Below are 24,996 nucleotides of genomic sequence, written 5' to 3' on the forward strand. Positions count from 1 at the left end.
AGCAGAGTTGGGGGCTGGGAGGAAGGGGAGTTCTGTCAAACAGCCAGAAGTCATTGAATTCTTTCCAGGTTTGCTTCCATTCTTATCACCAGGAGTTTGTACAGGGATGGCCATCATTCTAAGATGTTTATCAGCGTTATGACACATATGAACTTCCAACGAGACTCTCCTCTGCCCTCGTGAACTTTGTCAATATTGTGTAAAAGAAATACCCAAAGTCCCCCCACCCCCAAAGCCCATTGCAGCAAGGAACATTCTGTCCTTGGGATTTAGTACATATTTCTCTTCAAATATATATCATTTTCCTTAATTGTGTAAACTTGCTGTTCTGTTTTGTAACTAGAAGCCTTTTCCATCTAAGTTTTCAAAACACACCCCTACTATATTTTAGACTTTGTGCGGTTCTTGCCTTTGAATGATCATAGCCCAATGGCCTGTTAATAAAAATACTGCATTTTACAAAATTATGGGGTGTTGCTTCAGTCTCCACTTTTTTTTAGCGCTAGCTGAGTTCTCTTCTACTAGGACTTTCTAAGCCCTACAGATTTGTGTGGGTGTGCATATCTACACATGGAGACTTATGTCATTATGTTTGGGAAAAATGTCTCCAAGATTCATGTTTCTGCCACGCACCAAATAAAAAGAGCTATCTCAGAAAAGAGTTGCTCTGAAAATGTAATGTTACTACAACATTGGTTGGGTACAAGAAATAACTTGTGAGTTGTGCTGGAAACGCATTACGTGGAAAGACCTTAACAAAGTGCCAACAAAGAGTTTTCTGGAACCAGACCAGTCCAAGAAGGACTGGACATTTCCTTAGCATTGCTATAAACAAAGAAGGGAGTTTTTACCCTCAAAAACAAAGAAGGGAGTTTTTACCCTCACAACTAACTACCTTTGTGTTACCAGACGAATGGAGAATCTGTCAACATACAGCAGGCAGCCAGGAGATTGCGGTCCAGGGTTTATTTACCATACGAGCTTAAACTTGTTTTAAATGTCTTGTCTAAACTTGTTGAGAGGGAACCTTGACAATGGTAGTTCTCTCAGATGACTAGGGATCTCTAACAGAGAATTTGAAGCAGCCCCACCAATGGGTTCTTGGTGGGAATCCCTAATAATTAAATTGGCATAAAGTGGCTTTGAGTAGAGAGGAGCAAGCTCTCCAAATCTCTCTTTGGATTAACTTGGAAATGATATGGATCTTCCAAAGAAACTCCCATTGTTTCCTCAAGTCAATCTGGGGATTTCAGAAAATGCTGTCACCCATCCACTCCAGTTCTTGACAGCCTCAAAATTCCTCCCTGCTAATCCATTCTCACATGGACACACACACACACATTATTTGTCTCTCCCCTGCCCTGTTAAGTAGTGGTGGGAATGGCAAGCACACAGAGAGAAGGCTGCACAGGAGATACTAGGAAGTTATTGCTGTGATGAGCTGCTAGAGGAAGGCCTGTCCCTCACCAGTGGAGCCAACTTGAACAAAACATAGGGGTCAGTGGCAGTGTGGGCATTGGCAGCATGGCCAGGGCACTCATTCAGCCTCCCTCCCTTGGTCAGCTGCCTCCCTCCAGCTGGGTGCCCACCTCTTCTATGGCCGCTGACCAACTATGAGGCAGCAGACTGAGGAAGGGAGGTTGGGAGGCGGGAAGGCGTGCAGGTTGGGGAGAAAATATTAAGGGTGTTGAGTCAGAACAAAAGATTAAGGGTGGCAAGTGACTCTGCCCCCCTAGATTTGGCACCTATGCCCCCCACCTCTCTCTCCCACACACACACTGGCACACTGGGTAGCAGCATGCTTGACAGGGAACAGCAGTTTGGGGAGTTGGGGACGGTGAGTGCTGGTAGGGATGAGTAGAATCCTTCTCTGGCTTGGATTTTTATCTGAAGCAAAGATTTCAGGGGATTTAGAAGCTTGTCTCTCCTTTGAGGTAGGGTTTTATGAGCCAGTGCTGTTTGTATCCAAGCCTGGCTCAAGAGACTTTCAACAGCTTATCAAGTTTTCCATTTGCATTTTCTAAAGTGAGATGCAAAAACCTTGAGAGCAATGAGGTCAGCAACATACAAAGGTTGACGTTTTTCTTCCACATGGACAAGTATGCATGTACATTTCTATGCTGAGAGCAACTTCCCAACCATAGTTATCATGGATAAGGCTGTGGCTATCTTTGACTTAGCATTAAGGTATCTGACATTTGTCTTACTATACAGGAGCAAACTAACTGAAAGTCTCCCAACTGAACCCTGTTTATTTTATTACTGATGTAACAAGGGGAAGCTATAGAGCATTTTCTCTGTGTGTGTCTTTTAAGTATAACCACAAAGAAATATTATACACTTTATGTAGAAATATGCACTCATCTTGTTACTTGGATCTACTAATGAAGGTTTAGTCAAAAAGCTCTGGGGCATTTCACCACAAAGAATCTAATTATCCCTACATCAGTTGAATGGTAGCCCTTTTGTAAGCAGCTGTTTTAGAATGACTTAAACCAAAGAGAAAGGGAAAAGAATGGCCTTGATTCAACATCAGCATTTCTTTTCTGTGTCCTGAACTTGATTACATAATGTTAGTTTCATTTTCTCCTCAGGCTGAAGTCATTATTTGTGAAACGAAACTAACGGATGGCATTTGGTTCACTGATTTCCTTGGGTAGATTATTAAATCAATACTATTGTAGACATGCAGAATGTGCAGAGGAATCACTACGGTGGATTTTCACTGCCATATCTATGTGTATGCTAGATCTGCAAAGCTGATTACCAGATTAATCAATTAACATTTTACCAATGCATCCTTTTTGCCCACATGGACTTTTTGTCTCATTTGCTGAACGTGGAAGTGTCATGCTGTCCTTTTATGAAACACAATTTCCTGAATGATGTGGATGGGTCTGTATAGGTGTGGCTTGAAATATGCAGGATGCAATTGTGTATTCAATTCCTTTTCCCAACCCAGTTCCGCAGTGACATCACCACCTAATTATATTGTTAAATGTCATGGAAGGAAGGCGTCTGGAAAATGTATAAATCTGCCTTATGTTTGTCATACAATTCCTGCATGATAAAAATTGACAGGAAAATTATAATTTTTTTCAATTAAGGAAACCTATTCACTGTTGAACAAAAACCACCTACAAATGTGTTTAAGCTGCAGGGACAGTTTGTATTGCTCATAAAATGTAAGGAAACTGTTAAAATGGAGAAGGCTGCAATTGATATGCTTCACAACAGTTCACTAAAAATATACTCATCAGCTTTGACTAACTTTGATGAGGGAGCAGACAGTAGACCAAATAATTTCCACTTAGTCAAAATTATTTTTTGGCCAAGTCACGAGTTTGCTCATCAAAAAGTCCAGAGAAAGCTTTAGCACCCATTATCACCTTCATTTGTCATCATGAAAGCTACAGTATGCCAAGTGTGGATTACAAAGGACCCAAGCTCAGGCTCACAGCATAGACCAAAGTAGACCCCACAGCTTACGTTTCCTCACAAGAGTGTTGTGAGGTTAAACTCAGGTAAGGGTGTATTTGCCCAACTCCCTATGAGTAAACCTAAATAAATATCCCTCTTTGTCTGAAGGTGTTAATTTTCCCCATGGCAGTGGAGTCCTTCAGACAGTTGGATGGCGCCTTGCAAACCTCCTTCCTGCAACTCCTGCAACCAAGCTAGTACGAAATGTATTGCTCTGTTTTCCTTTGGACCCCAGGGACATCAGTTTGGTGCTGTTAATGCCGTGGTCTGACTTCACTTCTAGAAGCGCACTCCATTGTCTCTCTTGAGACAGACGAATGCAAACAAACAGGAGGAGACAGTCTAGGGAGGTAGTTGGGCCTTTGGATGATAAGGGAGTCAAACCTGTGCTAAAGGAGATTGCAGAGAAGCTTAACAAATTCTTTGCATCTGTCTTCACAACTGAATAAATTTTTGCAGGAGGGGGATCTGAGGAACTGAGGCAGCATAGTCATAAGAGATGGAACTCTAGGCCTAATAGACAAAATAAAAACTGAGGATTTGCCAGGTCTAGATGGCATCACCCCCAAAATTATCAAAGAACTTTTAACAAAAATATGTAACTCCTCTCCCAGATCAGCCTCCATACTAGAGAACTGGAAAGTAGCCAAAGCAATATCAATTTTCAAAAAGGGTAACAAAGGTAAGATGAAGGACCACTGGACAGTTAAGTCTCATCAAAGGCAACTATGGGGTGCAGAGCTCATCTCACTTTTCAGGCTGAGGGAGCTGGCATTTGTCCACAGACAGCTTTCTGGGTCATGTGGCCAAAACAACTAAACTGCTACTGGTGCCATGATGAGTGCCAGAGCACACAGAAATGCAGTTTACCTTCCCGCTGTAGCAGTACCTATTCATCTACTTGCACTGGTATGCTTTTGAACTGCTAGGTTGGCAGAAGCTGGGACAGAGCAAGGAGAGGTCCCCTGCCACATGGCTTCAAACTGTCAACCTTCCAATCAGCAAGCCCAAGAGGCTCAGTGGTTTAGACCACTGCGCCACTTGCATTCCCTTTTTAAAAGGGATCTATTTGGAGATCCTGGAAATTACAGGTTAGCTTAATGTCCGTCTAGGGAAAACGGGTGGAACATGTATTTAAAGATAAAATAACTAAACACGTAAGAAAAGAAATATTGTTGAAGCAGAACAGGCATGGCTTCTGCAAAAGCAAGCCCTATCTCCCAAACCTATTACAAGTTCTTTGAAAGTGTCAACAAGCATATAAATAGACATGATTCAGCTGACCCAGTGTACTTGGTCCTTATCAAGGCCTCCTAAGTAAGTTTAGCAGTTAAGGGATATGAAGAGAGATCATCTTGTGGATCAGGAATTTGTTAAGTAGCAGGAAACAGAGAGAAGGAATAAATGGACATTTAGTCTAGAAGGACCATCACTTTGGCAAAAAATCTTAGTGGATTATTATTTTATATTTCTGAATTATTTTAAATTTGAGGGGTCATTTCTTAACATAAGCATGAATGTTTAGTCATCTCAGGAAACTCAAAAGACATATTATTCATTTCCAGTTTCTTTATTATTACTTAATATTTATCCACAAGAATTTCCCCACTACCAGTTGGAGAAGCAGAAAACAATGTAAAAATCGTGCCTGGGGTTCATTTGTGTGGGAGGATTTGACCTGCACTGCAAGACATGTAATGGAAAAATTCCTAAATCTGCATCTAATGACCTTTTGGGTGGGCAGCATACTTGTGAGACTATGTCGACGTGACTAATCATTATGGCATCCCCGCCTCCCCTTCTGCAACCAGTGAGAATGGCAAATGCACAACCATGGAGTCTTTATGCAAATTTGTATGATGCTTTCCTATTTGTCATGTGCCTTAATGCTACTGTATTAGGAAGCAGGTCCTTGGCTACAGCCTCAATCACTTATTATTGCTTTACATTTTCTAGAACTACACCCCAGGAATAAACAGTTCTATCTCTAATCTTTTGTTTGCTGTGGCACAAATTACACCCTGAAAAGAAATTCAAAAAGTGAAAAGGCAAAATAACTGACTTCCTAGAATTCCTACCCAGAGGTCTTTTCTTAGAAACATTAAAAGCATGCTTTAAAATTGTCCTCTGCAACAGTATGGACTAGAATCACACGTGTGTGTGTGTGTGTGTATTAGCCTACTCTGCACAGGTACAGAGACCACAGATAAGGATAGGCATTTGTTACACAGGTAACATGAAAGCAACATTGGATTTTGGGAGGCTGGATGAAACATACCTGAGAGGTGGCTATTCTAGGCATATGGACTGGCATGTTTGCTTGTTTACTGTATTTGTTACGTCTTTATTACACTCATTGTTTTATTTAAATGAAATTTAAAAACAAAAAAACCATATGCACAAACATGACACCGAATCCAGTAAAACACAGACCAAAACTGGCGCAGAGAGTAAATATAGATTATTTATTTATTTAAAAGCATTTCCAAACTGCTTAATATTAAAAAAAACCTCTATATGGTAAACAAAAAAAAATGCAACATTTTAAAAAAGATAACACCATAAAGATCAGTAATGAAGATGAAATCAGTAACAACAGGGCCAAATCTTACGAGTCAGGTAGTCTGGGCAAAAAGCAGTAAGTCTTTACAAGACATCTGAAGCAACCAATGACTAATCAAAGAGAATGAAAACATCATTTTAAGGCAGGGGTTGCCATCCTGGCACCCATGAAGACTTACATTAGTGACCCAGGGCAGGTGCCCCGGACTCTATGAGCTTTCATTTTTTAAAAAGAAGTGTCTAACTTTCCTAGAAATAAAGAAATGGGGGCAAATGTTGTAGGCACCTTCTTAGTGATTTTGTGAAATGAGTGAGGTCTCAGGCTGCCCCTGCAGCCAGGGTTGCTGTCTGTCAACACATAACATCAGCACTAAACTTAACCAACTGCCACTATGTTACTGAGCAAAATGTAAGGTCTTACTGCCAGTGTATAAAGCGCTACATAACTTGGGACCAGGATGTGAGAGCTTGCTTTACCCCTTCTATACCTGCATGTTTACCGTGGTAATCTAAGGAGGTCTTCCTTGTGGTGCCGTGCCAGAGGTTCAATCCATGGTGGTTGCTCCTTCAGTTCAGTGGCACCTACCTTGTGAAACACAGAGCATTTTGAAAGTAGACAATCTCCAACACAGTAGACCTTCCACTGGATGCTAAAAGTTCTATTTCTGCAAGCTTTCTCAAAAGGATGAATGAGTGTGCAGATAGTATCAAATTCCTCCTTGGAAATAGTTTGTTTTGCCTTATATTTCCTTGTTGTTGTACACTGCTATATGTTGAGTTTATAAATATTTCAAATAAATAAAATGACAAAGTTGCTTACTAGCAAGAAATGTAGAGTGTACGGTTTTTTGCTAGTCATTTAACTGGAACTCACAGCAATGACGTTAAAAGTTCCATTTCCTTTTCCTTTGTTTCCTCCTTTTCTGTACAGTACCATGTGTGACCCTGTTACTCTTGCTTGCTCCCTTAGCAGCTTTTGATACCACTGACCATGGGCTAATACTGGACTGACTCCATGAGTTGGTAGCTGGAGGAATGAACTGTTACACTTGTTCCACTCCTACCCACTGGGTGAGTTCAAGAGTGGCGTTGGGTGAGTCTATGTCAGGCCCCTGGCAGTTACACTATAGGGTATCACAAAATGTCATTTTGTCCCCAATGGTGTTTACAATCTATATGAAACTGCTAGGAGGGACCATTATGCGAATTAGAACACAGTGCCATTGATATACTGATGACACTCAGCTCTATTTCTCTCTTCCATCTGAGTGAGGTGTGGTTGTACAAGTTCTGGACGGGAGCCTGGATGCAATGGAAGACTAAATCCCCAAAAGATGGAGGTCCTGTGGGTTGTGGTTCTCTTTCCAGGATTTAGGTAATTCCTTCAGAAATGGGGTTGCAATTCTCTCTAAAGGAGCAAGTACATAGTGTGGGGGTGCTCCTGGACCCATCATTGCCACTGGACGTTAAGGTGGCCTCTGTAGCAAGGAGCATTTTCTACCATACTTGGCTGGTTTGATACACAACTATAATCATCCCTGGACAGAAATGCACTGGTCACCTCTGGACTAGATTACCCTGTGGGGCTGTCCTAGAAGCTGCAGCTAGTGCAGAATGCAACAGCTATTCTACTGACTGAGGCACCTAACTGTGACCATGTTACACCACTCTTGAAAGAGCTGCACTAGGTACCAGGTTGGTTAGCTGTACTTAGGCTTAGGTACAGTTACAATAGTGTACTACGAAGTAAATTATTTACAGAAATAGTTATTAGGCAATACGGTGGTACCTCGCAAGACAAAAAACCCGCTAGACGAAAGGTTTTTCCGTTTTCGATTTGCCTCGCAAGGCGAATTCCCCTATGGGCCTGCTTCGCAAGACGAAAACGTCTTGCGACTTTGTTAAACCGTTAAAACCGTGCTTCGCAAGACGAAAAATTCGCTAGACGGCAAAACTTGCGGAACGAATTAATTTCGTCTTGCGAGGTACCACTGTACTGAAGAAGCTCATCAAATTTTTGAAAGGTCACTTATTCTAAACCTTTGAATCTACAAATAGTGTATTGGCTAGACACTTGAAATCTGCTACTTTATTATCTATGAAAGAGTGTTTAAGTCATGTCTTAGGTACATCTGAGTTGGGCAAACCTACTGTCTGTATTTTAAAGAGATATGGGATTTGGCCTCAAGTATCAGTGTCAGATTAATAGTCACACATTTATACAGAAAATTACATTGTGATTTTAATTATCTATACAGAATCATTGACTTTAAAAAATGTCCCTTATTTAATGATTTTAAAAATACACAATTATTATCATTTACCTGTATTGAGCTCTGTCATGGAATTTCCCCCAAATCTTACATGCAGAAAGAAATTTTGTCTAAAATATCTACTCACAAGATTGCTTTTTCTATTTTAATGGATTTCTCATTTTGATATTTTACAGTGATCCTATTAAAAGGTTTATTATTGATCAAAATTTCCCTTATGGGTTGGGGGGGGCAATAAGGACTGATACTGTGCCAGAAGGATTAAAGTTCACTACATGGCAGTAAAACTCTCTTTTCCCTCTCCTAGGCTTCCTGGCAATGTGGGCTGAGAAATGGGTGATTTACCTCAAACCACATCCTTGTCCTACAGATGCATTAAAATTTAAAGGATAGTAAAAAAAGTAAATTTTCGTTTCCTCCTTGGCAGGGGGTTGGACTCGATGGCCCTTGTGGTCTCTTCCATGATTCTAAATAACAACAACAACAACAACAGCAGCAATTAAAATATTGCATTTTAAAATTACTGTAACCCACTCTTGGGCCCTATAAAGGGGAAGTATGAAATGGAATAACAACAATAATTCACAACTAGCATGAGTGATCTTAAATATACTTTTCACTTTTGCGTATAAAACCCCATGAAGTCAGATACTGAAGGAAGAAAAATGATTGTGAAACCAAAGGGATAAGGAAAAACTGGGGAGAGTCCAGAATTTTATTAAAAAGAAACTTTTAGTAGTCAGACAATCTTTTTGTATGTCATTTCAAACACATCTCCAGCATTGTAAAAGAAAAAAACCCAAACCTGGCTGTCTGCCAGAATGGCATGACACACAGGAAATAATTCAGGGAGTGGAATTCCCCCTTTTGTAAAAGGTCATGTGAAGTGAAAATATAGTTCAGCTGGGTTTCCCCTAGACAAAAGTACCTAATGTCCTGGACAAATACTGCCAAGCTGGTGCAAGATTAATTTGCATTGACTTAAAAGAAATAATGGTGTTTACTTTCTATGATCAATTGAATTTCCCCCATTCTTTGTTATTACTATGTAGCAGTGACAGATTTTCACTGTATTCACCCTAACTCTTCTCAGTTTCTTTTCCCATACTGGGAATTTTCTGAAAGGAAAATTTCACATGAACTCACTGGGCAGCCGTATGTAAGCCACTCTTTCACTGTAAGCCCCATCCCATCTATAACATGCAGACAGTAACACTGGCTTACATTACAAGGTTGTTAGGGTTATGGAGAATGAAAGGTCTTTGAGCACAGAATAAATATGCTATAGGGACATTAAAAATATTGTAATGACTATCTTGTTATTACAGTGATTTACAACTACAAATTTTTGAACTGCACCAAGAAATACATAGGTTGCACCTGTCAAGGTTGAGCTATCCCGTCCATGTACATAATCACTGTTGCCTAGGAGAATTACATCCATAGAGTCCTCCCCCTGCCTCTCTTTCCTCCAGTTATGTCACAGATACACAAAATTAACTTCATGCGTTTGGGCATATGCAGAATTCAGGCAACTAAAAATTGACTGTTTTTTCAGGTATGCTGCAACTTGGCAAAGAGTTTTGCAACCCACACAGAGTAATGACCTTGCTTCAAGGCTGCTGACAGAATAGCAGGAAGGCTGACGTGCGCAAGGGATTCTAGGTTCCAGGAAGACCCTTGCACCATTAGCAGGATGACACTACATGACTAGGCTAACTGCTTCCTTATCTCCTAAAAGTAGCAGGTCACCTCCCACTTCACCCCTGCAAGTGTCCACTCTTGGGTCTTGTCCTTCAGTTTGAGAATCTGACAGCTCAATCCTATGCATGCTTACTCAGTAGGGGTTTACACTCACCAAGGTTGAGCGCAGTTAGCCTTAACTGATAAAATATACTTTGAATCTCTGAAGAAAAGGGGTAGGGAAAAGTGGACAGGAGTAAGAATTAGAGCAAGAGTGTGTTAGACTGTATTTGTTTTTCTTGTCACTCATAACAACCTGCGGTCCTCCCCTGTGCATTGCCAACCTTAATTTAGCACACATACACCTCCTTTCCCCTAAAAAGAATTACAGCGCAATCATGTATATGGCTATTCAGAAATAAACCACCCTGATTTCAATGGGACCAGATGTACTGAGGAATTTGTGTCCCAACAGATGTTGCTGGACATCCATCATTCCTGACCACTAGCCATGCAGCTAGTGATGCTCCCAATCCAAAGACTCTGGAGGGACACAGATTCCTCATCCTGATAATACTGGAATTCTGCCTCAAACCATACACACACAAAATAGGAAAGCCATCACCAAAAGAAAGGGGGAAAGACTTGCACACTATACATTTCGGAAAGGCCACAGCTCAGGGGCAGAGCATCTGCTTTGCATGCAGAAACTCCAAAGCAGGGCTGGGAATGTCCCCCTGCCTGAAACCCCAAGGGGAAAGCAGCTGCCAGTAATGCAGAACAACCCTGAGTTCGATGCCCCAACAGGTCTGACTCCGTATAAGGCAGCTTCCTGTGTTCCTCTATGTCTAGACACAAATGTAGAAACAGCAACTGCAATCCAGAGAGAAGCAGGATAGATCTCACCACGGAGGGGGAAGTGTGTGACCTGCATGTGGCTGCGGAGTCTGCCGTCCAGCTGCTCACTCATGATGGGCAACATCAACGCCCTTCCTGCTTCCCCCTTCCTTATTATGGCTTCTATCTTTAAACGTGACTGGGCATCAGGGCCGGCCCACCCACGAGACAAGGTGAGGCGGCCGCCTCAGGCGGCAGGGTCCCGAGGTCGACCTCCGCTCCCCGCTTCTTCCCGGGCGGCGGGGCGGGAGAGGCGCCATTTTTGTGGCCCGCCTCAGGCAGCAAAAGCTCTTGGGCCGGCTCTGCGGAGGACCGTTCGACCCCGACGGAACTTCTCCATAAACGGCTTCCGATAAATAAGACTCCCCTCAGAAACGGAACGCCTCCTGGCCTAAACCGCGTTCCCTTTACAAACGCAGCAGCAGCAGCACTCAGGAACTAGCAAGCAAAGCAAAACATAACGTGAAGGCAAAATAAAAAAAATAAAAAAACCCCACACACCACCGTCAAGCGTCGTGTGGAAAGGCCTGGCGTCCACCTGAGGGGACGCTACCGCGGGCAGGCGCCGCTTCAGCTCTTATCATGACCCAGGAGGCCGCCACTGTTGCCGCCGTTGCTCCTCCCTCTGAGGTAAATATAAAAACAGGCAGTCCTCGCGCAGGGCGCTTAACCGCGCATGCGCCGCAACGGCCGCAGAGCCTGGCTTGTTCTGCTGCTGCGAGGGGCTTTTTTCCGTTTGTGGAAGAAACCCGCGGCCTGTGGAGGAGGAGCCCGCGGTTGATGACAGGAATTTCCGTCCTCGAGTTATTTCCCCTCCTCCTTTGGGCGGGCCCCGCTCGGCTTTCTGGCCCCGCTCCTTGGTTTTTTCCGAGTCTCTTGTTCCGTGAGCTTCCCTTTCCCACCCTCCCCCAGTATATAGGGGCCGCGAGGCGGCCGGCGGAGACTTCCAAATCCGCCTGGGAGGGCCTGACGGTAAGTGAGGCCGAGGGGTCGGGGTGGGGCCTTATTGTGCCGCCGCTGCTGGAGGGCGTTTTTTTTTGGGGGGGGGTGTTGTTCTTTTTACACTTTTGCTACTGCTGCTGCTATCATTTTTATTATTACTTTTATACGTTATTTCTGTATAACAACACACACACACACACACACACACACACACACATATATATATATATATATATATATATATATATATAACAATATACTAGTAATATTACTGCATAACAATATACTAATAATATTACTGTATAATAGTATACTACTGCTGTTCTTCTTTTTATCATTATACTATTGTTATAACTACACACCACCACCACCACCACTACTACTACTACTACTATTACTATCATCATCGTCATCATCCGTAGCTCGCCCTTTGTTCACACGACGGTCCCAAGGCTTTAAAAATGCGAAAAATTCTTTTTAAGTGCAGAACAGTGCAATGTATCTCCTTGTGCCGCTTCAGCTTTAAACGGAGGAACCTCAAAGCGTTTTGCAAAAAGAATTAGGGCGACGAACTCGGCGGTTAGGAGCAGTTTTGTTTTTTCACACACACACGCAGCTGCTTAAGCGAATATTTTTTTAAAAAATCGGGCCACTGCCAACTATCGCGATTTAAACAGGGCGGGGAGCTGAAACTTTGGGCTCGTAGGAGGAGGACACGTAAGTGCCCGATCAAAACAGGCGTGGTGTGCATTTAATTTTTTTTTTGCGGGTGGGGGTGTGTGGTTACGAAATTAAAGCCGCACAGCTTAGCCGCAAAGTTGACAAATCGGCAGTACACGGCAGTTGATGTAGAGAGAGAAAGAGGGGGTGGGACTGCAGTCTTCAAGCTGCCCGGTGGGCAAAGCCCCGGCGTAGAGCACAGTGGGGCTTAGGGGAGTAAGCATATTATGTAAGGGCTGAATTTACTATTTTGTTGAGTCACCTCAAAGTAAGCTTACAAAGTTAACTTGAACATACATACATACATACATTTATTTAATTATAATTTATATGCTGCTTGATTGTTTAAAAAGGCCCCCCCAAAGCAGGTTACAAACAGAATGAGATTATTAGCAACTGGGCAGTCATTTGAAGACTAGGGTCTTAGGACATAGCCTCCCTTCCTGCAGTTGTTGTACATTGTAGGAAAATGCTAGTTAGAGGTGGTCAGGTTTCTTTTCTGAGAAGTTTGTCTGTAGTTAATGATAAGCTTCCTAGAACAGTTTGGAAGTGGTTTCATGTTACTGTGATGACTAGGGAGAATTGCTAGGAACAGGACATGAAAGTGGAAGACATAAATTGGAGGCTACTACGTATTGATGCGACAGCTGGATTCAGAGATGAAAAGAAATTTATGTGCTAATGCTAAATAGAGTAGCATGCAGTCTCTGTGGCTACCTAGATCAGAGCCACATGTTCACATTATCAGCTGATGTGAGCAACTGATAAAATCAAGGGACGACCAAGCACTTCAGACCTGGGTCTATCAAAGTCCGGCATTCTGTTTATAACAGCAGCCAGACGGATACTCTTCCAGTGGTCAGAGCAGGACGTGAAGATAGCAGTAGATGATGGGTACCTTATCACTTCATTCCTATCCTGCTTTAACAACTGCTACTAAACTTTGCTGGTACTTTGAATCCACTGTTCCCTTTAGTTATTACTTTTGGAATGTAACTATTGTTTCTCCTCATTGTCATCTAGCACAGTCTGTTGACATTTTATTCATTCCTCCTTTAATGGCCTCACACTTGTAGTTTTCCATTTGCTCACACCAGACCTTTAATCCTTTTGTTTGATGTTCCTTTGACCTATGTGGACTGCACTGTTATTTTGCAATCCTGCAGTGGAAGTCTAATAAATAGGTGCTCTTTTATATCTTAGACTGCTGTTCCACTTTAGTTCAGCTGAGTATACTTAAACGTCTTAAAATAATAATATTAATTTATTTATAGAATTTATATACTGCCCTATACCCGGAGGCTTCAGGGTGGTTCACATAGTAGGAACACAGTATAGGCAAATAGGTATATACTTGTAGCACAGCCAGGGTTACTTGATAGACTTGCCATATCTCTGTTATTGTGGGTATTAATGTGTGCTGTTTATTTTTTACTGTCAGCCCATTACTAGTTTAGACATTCTGGATCTTTTATTGTTTGTGCCTAAATCTCATTTTGTATTCTGTAAATCATCCCTTGTAACTTTTCTCCTTTTGACCTCACTTTGTTTTATTTTTATAATACCTTTTTTTCTTCACACACTATGTGCTTTATATACCTATGGCTCTTCAAACATCTGATGGATGTATGAAAGGTTATGCTGCAGTACATGTGCTAGCCTTATGGTGTCAAATAATAGAATAGGCTAATAAGGGTCTGTAATTTAATTTATTTGAGTATGGGATTTTATCTAGACTATCACAGACAGATTCATAGGAAATAAAAAATAACTTTATTTGAAGATGCTAAAAATCCAAAGTGCCATTTATTTTTTAAAGTCTGACATAACCTTAGAGTTGTCTGTCATAGGAAAAAATGGATCCCTGCTGACAGCCAATGGTGTATTGCTTTGTTAAAATGATTTGCTAATTACTCAGAAAGTGTAGGTGTACAAGACTTTAGTATTAAGGATGCCTACCTACATCAGGCACTTAAAATATGCCTTAGCTCCTCCAAAGAGGCAGTAGCTGAGATGCACTTAATTTATGGCTGCTAGCTCATTTAGATACTACTTAACAGACTGTTTAGTTTTCTAATTAACTCATTAATTTTCTGTGTTCCCATACTTCAGAAATGCTATTTTTTGAGTTCTGAAGAACTGTGAACTTAAGGTCTCTTTCTGCCCTGGATATAAATATGCATGTGTTCACTCCATGATGGTGTGTGGTACATCATGCAGCACAGGCACTTTCCTAGATGGAAAGTCTGTGTATAAAAAGTCACATGTTAAGCATAATGGAATTCTGAAAAGTATTGATTGTTTGTGACCAACGCACTGTGAACCAAAATAATTTTGATATAATAATACCTGTAGTAATCGGCAGTCAATTCCAGAATAACTTTTGAAATAGTTAAATACACTGCGCAATTGGAAGCGTTGACCTCAATGTCAGTAAGCTTTCAGAGGAAGCATTGACCTCAGTGTCAGAGCTTTCAGAGGATGCCTTGTTTTCCACATAAAAATCCCTGCGTAGAAAGCTTACACATTGGCAGATATGAGTGCTTCCTATGTGCAGGTAAATATGTACAGTTAGCAGGGAATCTTGATCCCTGCTCCCTGCCACCATTCTGAGAGATTTGTAGCTAACCTGAACTGCTCAACTCTACATCAGTGGTGTTAACACTGATTCCTTTATGGGCTTTCAGTATAGGCACAAAGGATGCTTTGTGGGCTAAATTGGCTTCAGTTCAACACCAGTCCATTCTAACAGTTGGCATAGACAAGTTATTAGACTCTGGCTAAAAATATAACTGTGAAGTGAAGTTTATTGCCATTGAATATTTGTAGTGCTTTACAACTGTGTACACGCACAGTATACTGTAACTTTTTAAAGAAGCTCATATATCTTTTTCTCTTCATGCAGGTCTTGGTAACCTTGTGTTTACCACACATTACATTTACTGTTTCTCCTTGTGGACCCAATATTGCAATATGGCTGCCTAAGCCCCTTAAAAGGGACTTGAGTCTGAAGTCTGGGAGATAGTTTTGTGCATAAATACTAAAATTATTTTTGCTTTTATTAAGGAGAGACATGACTTGCCTAAATATTTTAGCTAAGGAGTATTATTATTATTTATTAACTTTCTATACAGCCCTACCGATGTTCCATTTTTCCTCTCCTAAGCAATATAATTATGTTAAACACAATAAACTTCTAATAATAGTAAAGCAACCTGGTTAAAATTATGCTATAAAACTTCAGCAACAACATAAGGAAAGAAAATGTTCCAGGGCTGATTAAAGCTTGTTGGTGTCCAGGGCAAGAGCTATAGTGGTTTGCAGAGATCACCCTTAGCTTAATAGTTCCAAAACTTCATTGATGTATTTGAGGGGAAATCCTTGAGTATCTTCTTGGCAAGAATTAAACTAATCTTAAGAGGGAGCAGATGTATTTATGTACCATAGTTTCAAAACACAGGGTGGTATCCTATATTTGTCATATTCAGAGTAGCACCACTGAAATCAATGGAGATTTTCATCCACTACTTTCAGTGGGTCTCCTTTAAGTAAAACCTAGTTGGGGACAACCCATACATTCCTGGTTTAATTTGACTTTAAAGGGGAAAAGGCTTCTCAGCATATGTAGCCAACTACAAGCAAGTCATACATATGCCTACAGATTCCACGTTTCCTTAATACCCTACATTTCTGCACTTTTATTTTCTACATAGTTACAGGATTTGGGAACTAATGCTGCAGCCTGATACTAACTTAATTTATTTGGACTTCCTTTGGTTTGGGTGGGACTCATGTCCAAGTTTACAGGCTATGGGCTAAATATTTAGTTTTCTTCTTCACACTTTATTTTTAAGGCTTTCTCCCTTCTGCCATAATGAGAAGGGGAACATTAGCACTTGTAAAAAAGAAGGAACTACAGTGTTTTAAGGAAGTGTGCATTTTGAAAAAGAGAACAAATTATGTTTAGCCAGAAAGATGAAAGTACTGAATGAAAGAGATACTTTATAAAGAAATTGCATGCAATGTTTTGCTTTCAGGTTTTTATTTTATTATGGCCTGGAAGTTAATCAGATTTGCACAAAACTATCTCCCAGGCTTCAGACTCGTCCCATTCTCCTATCTTATTTCATCGTCATGAACATATATGATTCATTACCGTCCAAACTGAGGAATAGCAGTGATGTAAGTGAACTGACGTACGATCTGTCATGTGAACTCTACAGGATGTCCACCTTTTCAACTTTCCCTCAGAATGTACCTGTATCTGAAAGGAGTCTCGCCCGTGCTGGTTTCTATTACACTGGTGTGAAAGACAAAGTAAAATGTTTTAGTTGTGGCTTGATGTTGGATAACTGGAAAAAAGGTGACAAGGCTCTGGACAAGCATAAGCAACTCTACCCTAGCTGCAACTTTGTGAAGAGTTTGACTCCATTGAACAATCTCAGTTCATCATTTAATTCTGCCTTTTCACCTCCAACTGGCTTTGGCCTTTCTTCTTCACATTCCCCGACACCAGCAGCAAATATGGATCAAGTTGGCTATTTCAGTGGAAGCTTTTCAAGCTTTCCTCATGATCCAGTCACATCCAGGGCAGTTGAAGACTTGTCCCATTTGAGACCTAAAACAGTCAATTATGCAATGAGTGCAGAGGACGACAGACTGCGCACTTTTGAGTCATGGCCACTGACATTTCTGTCACCATCTTCTTTGGCAAAAGCTGGATTTTATTACATTGGGCCTGCGGACAAGGTGGCTTGTTTTGCCTGTGGTGGTCAACTGAGTAACTGGGAGCCTAAGGATAATGCCATGTCGGAACATCGGAGGCACTTTCCAAACTGCCCTTTTGTGGAACAAATGTGTGACCAGACCAGCTTCACAGTCTCCAATATGAGCATGCAGACCTACGTAATGCGCCTCAACACTTTCAAAAGCTGGCCAGCTGCAGTTCCAGTTCAGCCACCGCGGCTTGCAGATGCTGGCTTCTATTATGTGGGTAAGTGAGCTGCCTATTTTTGGTCACTTGGACTCTATTTAAATTTTTTTGGAACTGTTTAATCAGTGACTGCTGAACGTATCTTTAAAAATATTATATAAACTGTTTTCCCCCTCCCCTCTTCAGGTCGCAATGATGATGTTAAATGTTTCTGCTGTGATGGTGGACTCAGGTGTTGGGAGTCTGGGGATGATCCATGGGTAGAACATGCTAAATGGTTTCCAAGGTACATCTAAACTACTTTGAAATAGTAGCAATTATGGTCCTAATCTTAATATATTTGGAACTGAAAGGCAAAACTAGTATCCCAAAGAGATCTATTTTAAGAGGAGTATTGTTTTTTCCCTGCTGAGAGTTGTACTCCCCTTGAGGCAATCTGTTGGGGGCAGATGCTAGCAGTGAGCAGACTATATTCTATTCTCTTTTCCCCTGCCAAGTGGGCTGCCAGGGAGTGACTAAATGGTTTTTGCAGGGGACTGAACTGATCATTATCAGAAGGCTTTCTCTGCACCCTTCTCATTTCTCCCTCCATATTTCCCCCGCTTATTCCATCCAGACTTTCCCCTACCCACATGAAATTAGATTGAGGGCTGCATGTGACCTTTGGGTCATAAGATTGACTGACCTTTGTTTAAACTGAGCAGATTCTCTGTTAGTATGTTATCTATCTGGAGGAGTTGTCATGTCAGATTACAAACTCTACTTCAAAAGTGAACATTTAGAACTGGGCATGCATACGGCTTATCTGAGGCACTTCGGTCTGCATGTATCTGGAGCAATGTACAATCTGCATATTGTAATTGAAACACTGCATTTTATCTTCTAGATGTGAGTACCTGCGGCATATGAAAGGACAAGAGTTTGTCCATCAAATTCAAGTAAGATTCCCCCATCTTCTTGAACAGGTATTCTAATGACTACTTTGCTCTGATTTCAGCAGTATTCTTGTGTATTACAGTGGTACCTCGGTTAAGAACTTAGCTTGTTCTGGAGGTCCATTCTTAACCTGAAACTGTTCTTAACCTGAAGCACCACTTTAGCTAATAGGGCCTCCCACCGCCATGCAATTTCTGTTCTCATCCTGAAGCAAATTTTTTTAACCCGAGGTACTATTTTTGGGTTAGCAGAGTCTGTAACCTGAAGCGTCTGTAACCTGAAGCATCTGTAACCCGAGGTACCACTGTACATCATAGATTTTTAAATTGAACACTTTCAAACTAAGCTCTCTAGAAGAGCCTTTAATTTTAATCTCTTCCCCCTAATCACGTAAAAGCCAACCATGTGTTAGGCATGCTGAAAGTGGCTACAAATAAAGGTGTGAACTTACTAAATGACAAGGTCAAAGGATGTGGTCTTTTAGAGAGCATCTGAGTTTTCTATGATTCAGTAGAAACTTGTCAATTTCACACGGCAACTGTGATGGTTTCCTAAGATAGTTTGAGTGACTAAGTGGCTAATTGAGCAAATTGCTTGACGTGTGATCTGTTACTGTGCTCACTGCAGCTAACAATCAAAATTGCATATAGGAGCTACAAGCAGTGATGATGATGAGGGCTTCCCCTTTCTTCTGGCAGTTGACAATGTATTGTGACAGCAACAGTCAGCCCTCAAAGTGTCTGACAAGAACATTGCTGTGGTGTTCAGGACAGAGTGCATGCAGATGTTTAGGGTGACTGTTTAAGTGGTTTAAATTTTGACAAACTTCTTGTGTTCGCTTCTGTTTTGATACACAAAAATTACATTCATTTTAAAACACTCTTTCTGTGTTTTGTAGCTGTTATCCACCTCAGATACACCTGTGGATGAAAATGTTGAGCCAAGTACGTATTTTTTACAAGATATTTAAGTTGGTATGGACACTTGGAATATGAAAGCACTGTTTGTTAAATAGGGAATACCAAAAACACTTAGCACTATCAGGTTTTAATCAAAATAAAAAAATTCCTTCCAGTAGCACCTTAAAGACCAACTAAGTTAGTTCTTGGTATGAGCTTTCGTGTGCATGCACACTTCTTCAGATACACAGCAATACTGTGTATCTGAAGAAGTGTGCATGCACACGAAAGCTCATACCAAGAACTAACTTAGTTGGTCTTTAAGGTGCTACTGGAAGGAATTTTTTTATTTTGACTATGGCAGACCAACATGGCTACCTATCTGTAACAGGTTTTAATCAATTATCTAGAAGTATTGTGTCTTACAAAGCAACTTAAATATGGATTCTCAAAAATAACTTTGTTGTCACTTGGTATTGTACTCTCAAAATGAGGAGACTTCTGTTTTATTCTTATTTGCATTGCCTTGCTTACTAAGTGGAATGTTCATGCAGTTCATATCTTGCCACAACTTGGCAAGAACATAATGAATAACTTTTCCTGCTCTTCCACCAGTACTTGGACCTTCAGAGTAGCTTACAGCAAGTATAATAAATAACAAAAACTGCAAAAAATGAGAATTCATTGGAAAACAATGGCAAACACTTCAAAAAAATCCAAACTCAATGTGCAGTTCCTGAAAAAGCACACTCAGATAAGACTGTCGTTTTCTTTTTAAAGTCTTCATTGAGATTGCTAGCAAAACCTATCTCAACATTTTCATAGGGGCCCCCTAGTGGTGCAAAAAATTATTGTGGATAGCTTTGAATTTACTGTTAGTGATCCAAATAAGTTATACTCAGGGTAAACCCAATGAAATCAATGGACTTGAATATGATTCACATTGGGTATCATCCTGTGAACTGATCTGACCTAAGTTGGAGAAAGCCAAGATCACTTATGGAGACTGTATAATAGAGGCTTGAAATATTTGTTTGATAGCTTGCTCTGGACTTTAAAAAGCTGCTTTTCCAAAGTAATACAGCTAGTGAATTAATTAGTGTTGCTGTCAAGCATAGTTCCTATATCAGCTGCTGTAACTTCCAAACATACTATCTAGTAAGTTGATTAGTGATTCTACTTATGGAGTAGAAGCTGGCTGGTTCTTGCCTATTGCAGCAAGATATAGGGTTTGTACGTTTCTGAAGGGGAGGTCTCATTGCTTTGTAGATGAGCACATTCTTTGTGTGCCTACAGTTCCAGATTCAGTCCCTGGTATGTTTAGTCAAAAAGGTCCCTGATAGTACAATTCAGAAAACCTTTGCTGAGATTTTGGATTTCTGTTCTGAGTCACTGCTAATCTAAATGGATCCGTGGTCTGACTTGGTATAAGACAGTTTAATATGTTCACATCCGTAAGCTTCTTGTGTGAAAATGCCTTTAGTATAGCCTAATATAAAAGTTAATTTGCATAAGAGTAAAGCAAAGGTTTTTTCAATGTTGGACATGGAACCTGATGTAAACATGATCTTATTCTCTGTTTTAATTTAAATTTAAAACATATTTTTCAAAATCCATATGGATCTAATGAGCAATGCCACAAATTTTTCTCTGAGCAGTTATTCATTTTGGACCTGGTGAGAATGCTTCAGAAGATGCAATCATGATGAAAACCCCAGTGGTTGAAGCTGCCTTGGAGATGGGATTCAGCAAAAGACTAGTCAAGCAGACTGTTCAGAGTAAAATCTTAACAACCGGAGAGAATTATAAATCTGTAAATGATCTTGTGTCCGACCTCATTGCTGCAGGAGATGAGAAGAATGAAGAGAAGGTGGTACAAGCAGAGGAAGTGACATCAGGTATGTAGAAAGTTCTAGGGATATAATCTGTTATGTTGCTTCATTCTCTTCATAATCTTCCTTGAAAAATGGTTTCCCAGCTTCCACTTGGAAGATTCCCAGAAGGGGAGAGCCCACAGCCCTCAAGGATTCCATTATCAAATTGCTTTCATTAAATCTAGTCCTGCCATCTATGGTCGCTAGTTGATAATCCATCAGATATTGTGTTACTGTTTCTCCCATCAACCTCTGGGCTAAATACCGTACTTTTCCGTCTATAAGACGCCCCCTTGTATAAGGACACCCCTCCCCATTTGGGGGGACTAAATTTGAAGAAAGTGAGGGGAGATGGCCCCAAGTTGTTGAGCCTCTCCCCCCACGCAGCTTCAGGCAGGAAACACTCCCTAGATCGTTTCCCATGCACAGTGGTATCGGGTGAATTTGCGCTCCCATCAAAGAGCTGGCTGGCGGCGCGCAGCTTCTCCCCCCCCCAATGCAGCTGTGGGCAGGAAACATCCCCCAGATTGCTCACCGCGGCATCGGAAGCCGTGCTCCTGCCAACCGAATGGCTGGTGCTGCGCCGCTCCCCCCCCCCCCCGCCGCCATGGCACTATCTGTGTATTGAACGACCCCAGTTTTTGGACATGATTTTTGAGTTGAAAAACCTCGTCCAATACCCAGAAAATATATCCACTTCCATCAGTTTTTCTGCATAGGACCTACTTCCAGTACCATTAGCCATCTTTGTTGCCCTCCGAACTCATTATTTTTTCTTCATTCTTCTTAAACTGTGGTATCTGGCATTGGACTCTGTGTGTCAAGTGAATGCAAAATAAAGTTGTGACTTTTACTGCCTGTAACTTGGAAACTATTATTCTACCTTTGAGGCTAAATGAAATTCAGTTTAGGCAAGTCGGAGGTACTGTTGTTAGGTGGTTGGTTTACCCAATTAAGTAGTGATCAGTTTTCTCTGGATGGCATTGTACTAATCCTAAAGCAGCAGACTCATAACTTCAAGTGCTCTTGGAGTGCCTTTTGTCATCTTTCACTGATTTGCCAGTGTCACCCCTATTTGGACAGAACCTTGCTACAGTTATCCATGCTTTGGTAACCTAATAGCTGGATTATTGCAATTTATTAAATGTGGGGCTGCCTTTTAAAATGGCCTGGAAACTTCAGTTGGTCCAGAATAGGCTAGCTAGGTAAATATGATACAATGCAAATGCTTTGTCTGCATTCACTCCCAATCCATTTCATCAGTACACCAGACAGTATACTCTTTTATACGCTAAGTTAACACATAAGAAAATGGTTCTTAAAGCATAATTCAGCTTTCTTCCAACCGTTTGGGACATTCATTTTTCAGGTGAGGGAAGGCTGGGGAGGGAGACCTGCAGGCTTTGTGAACGTTGAAATGTTGTATTTTCTTTATCATACCTAAACTTGCTTCAGAAGCATAAATTATTTTCAATTCCTTTCTCCCCCACCCTCTTGTGATTTCAAAATTTCTCCTTAAATCTTCCAATGCTAAACAAATTGAACTATAATCATTTTTCATTATTTATATTTTAGATCTGTCCTTAATCAGGAAGAACCGAAATGCATTGTTTCAGCGCTTGACATGTGTGCTTCCTATCCTTGAAAGTTTATTAACATCCAAAGTAATAAATGACGTTGAATACCATGTTATTAAACAAAAAACCCAGACACCACTGCAAGCGAGAGAACTGATTGATACCATCTTGGTGAAAGGAAACACAGCTGCAAACATATTCAGAAACTGTTTACAAGAGTGCGATTTTGTATTATACAAAGACTTGTTCGGTGAGTTTGAGAAAATAATGTGCTGGTTAACATCTAATTGCCACTTCTCTGAGAGATGACAGCCTTAGCATGTTATAATTCAGAGCAGTAATAGAGGTCATTGGCCTTGCTTTAGGGATTGTATGCAGGAAACCATAGAACCCTGTCTATTAGTATGGCAGCTTATTGCTTGCAGGAGGTCTTAAGTTTATTGAACAGAACTAATTTTTTAAATATTTTTTTAGAGGAGAAGAAAATGCCTTATATTCCAACAGAAGATGTCTCAGGTAAAAACTGAATTCACTAAAATAACTTTGGGCACCATTTGAAATAATACGGATTGCTTATAAAAATAAATTTTAAAACTCTCATTTTAAATAGTTTCAGATACTTGGTATAGAGAAGCACCATATACAGTGGTTTCTCAGTTTTCGAATGTAATCTATTCCAGAAGACAGTTCGACTTCTGAAACGTTCGAAAACTGAAGTGTGCATTTCCGGAAGCATTTACGTCTGGAAAACTCAATATGGAAGCCACATGGCACGTTCGGCTTCCTAAAAGCATTCAAAAACTGAAGCAGTTACTTCCAGGTTTTCAGTGTTTGAAAGCCAAAACGTTTGACTTCTGAAACGTTCGAAAACCGAGGTACCACTGTATAAAAGTTCTCCCACATCTGTAGTTTGAAATCATAGGTTAAGAAGTCTGGGCAAGTGCCATGATTGTGAGCAAATTCCAGTCCTTGCTTCTTGTAACAATAATGGAATGGAAACTTGCCTTCTGCACATCCCTGGTAGTTTGTTATCTGGAGCCTCCACCTCTTTCCCCTATAGCATCATTAAGCACACCTTCACATTTGCTTTTTGACTCATATGTCAAGAGTGCTCTGATGGTGTTTCCTGCTTGGCAGGGTGTTGGACTCGATGGCCCTTGTGGTCTATTCCAACTCTATGATTCATTTTTGTGAGCAGTTTCTGAATGGGTACACCTTTGGGCATATATACCAGGAAAACTATATCTCTGATTTTGAAGTCTCTTCGTCAGTTAGAATAACTCCAATGTGTATTGGTGGATGCAGAAAAAGAAAACAAAGGGAGTTTTTGGGGTGGAGGGGGAGAGACTTGGAAACAGTGGTATTTCTTTGTATTGTAAAATACAGCAATTTGGAACATATATAACGTAAGTTTTCTCCCCTGCAGGCCTGCCCATGGAAGAACAGCTGAGACGATTGCAAGAAGAGAGAACATGCAAAGTTTGCATGGACAAGGAAGTGTCCATTGTCTTCATCCCATGTGGCCACTTAGTTGTGTGTAAAGAATGTGCCCCTTCCCTTAGGAAATGCCCTATATGCAGAGGGACAATCAAGGGTACAGTGCGGACATTTCTTTCATGAAGGGCATAAAATGAGTTTGATCAGCAAGATCCTCACACTGCAGCCCAGTGGGCACTTTTTGGGGTCAGTTATTATTTCTCAAATGACTGGATTGCTAATCCAGTCTAGTTTTGTAGTGCCTTGGAACCAAATGTTACTAAAGATGGGGGTGAGCAACCTTGCAGGGTGTGTTACAGTTTGTGGTTCACAAAAGTAGCTGTTGATTATTTGTTAACCTATTGGGAAGCTTTCTGACACGTATAACTGGTTAGTCTAAAATATATTTTATATAGACCACATTTGAGGAACCTGTAGCTTTACCATATGTTGTTTTAGTGCAGCTCCCACTAACCTTAGCCATAGGCCCTGCTGACTGTGAGTGACTGGGGAGCTGGAGTCTAATGGCTCCCAGGAATTTGCAGGTTCCCCATCCCTGATAACTGACTGAATTATGAGTAGAAGTTTGATAATTGAAGCATCTATGCAGGAATTGCTTGAGTTGGTCATAAGACAAGCTATATACCACCAAGATGCAATGCAAAAGACTTGTGCTACGTTGCTTTATACATGATCTGATAATGTTAAAAAATTATTTGTGAAATAAACTTAATATTAAAAATT

General features: G+C 40.9%; 1 protein-coding gene and 1 long non-coding RNA gene across 5 annotated transcripts; one reads left to right on the forward strand and one right to left on the reverse strand.

Annotated features, from left to right (window-relative positions):
* Nucleotides 1-4,983: 4,983 nt before the first annotated feature.
* LOC309530610 lies at nucleotides 4,984-9,811 on the reverse strand. The gene is made up of 3 exons (XR_014218766.1): nucleotides 8,804-9,811; nucleotides 8,591-8,731; nucleotides 4,984-6,628 (listed from the first exon to the last, which is right to left on the reverse strand). It is a non-coding gene; the product is annotated as an uncharacterized lncRNA (long non-coding RNA).
* Nucleotides 9,812-11,604: 1,793 nt separating this feature from the next.
* BIRC2 (baculoviral IAP repeat containing 2) lies at nucleotides 11,605-24,996 on the forward strand. Of its 4 annotated transcripts, none has more exons than XM_082219334.1 (9): nucleotides 11,605-11,867; nucleotides 15,463-17,550; nucleotides 17,677-17,776; nucleotides 18,377-18,455; nucleotides 19,325-19,370; nucleotides 21,173-21,223; nucleotides 22,775-23,026; nucleotides 23,251-23,292; nucleotides 24,203-24,996. In XM_082219334.1, exons 2-9 carry the CDS (start codon nucleotides 16,575-16,577, stop codon nucleotides 24,394-24,396), a joined length of 1,740 nt encoding a protein of 579 aa, XP_082075460.1. In that variant the 5' UTR covers nucleotides 11,605-11,867; nucleotides 15,463-16,574; the 3' UTR covers nucleotides 24,397-24,996. The 4 variants fall into 4 exon arrangements, with proteins under 4 accessions (XP_082075460.1, XP_082075457.1, XP_082075458.1 ...); XM_082219331.1 differs by having other exon boundaries at nucleotides 11,608-11,867; nucleotides 20,984-21,223; XM_082219332.1 differs by having other exon boundaries at nucleotides 11,608-11,867; nucleotides 16,595-17,550; nucleotides 20,984-21,223.

The sequence above is a fragment of the Podarcis vaucheri genome (assembly GCF_965113315.1).
Source record: "Podarcis vaucheri genome assembly, chromosome: 4".
Classification (NCBI taxonomy): Eukaryota; Metazoa; Chordata; class Lepidosauria; order Squamata; family Lacertidae; genus Podarcis; species Podarcis vaucheri.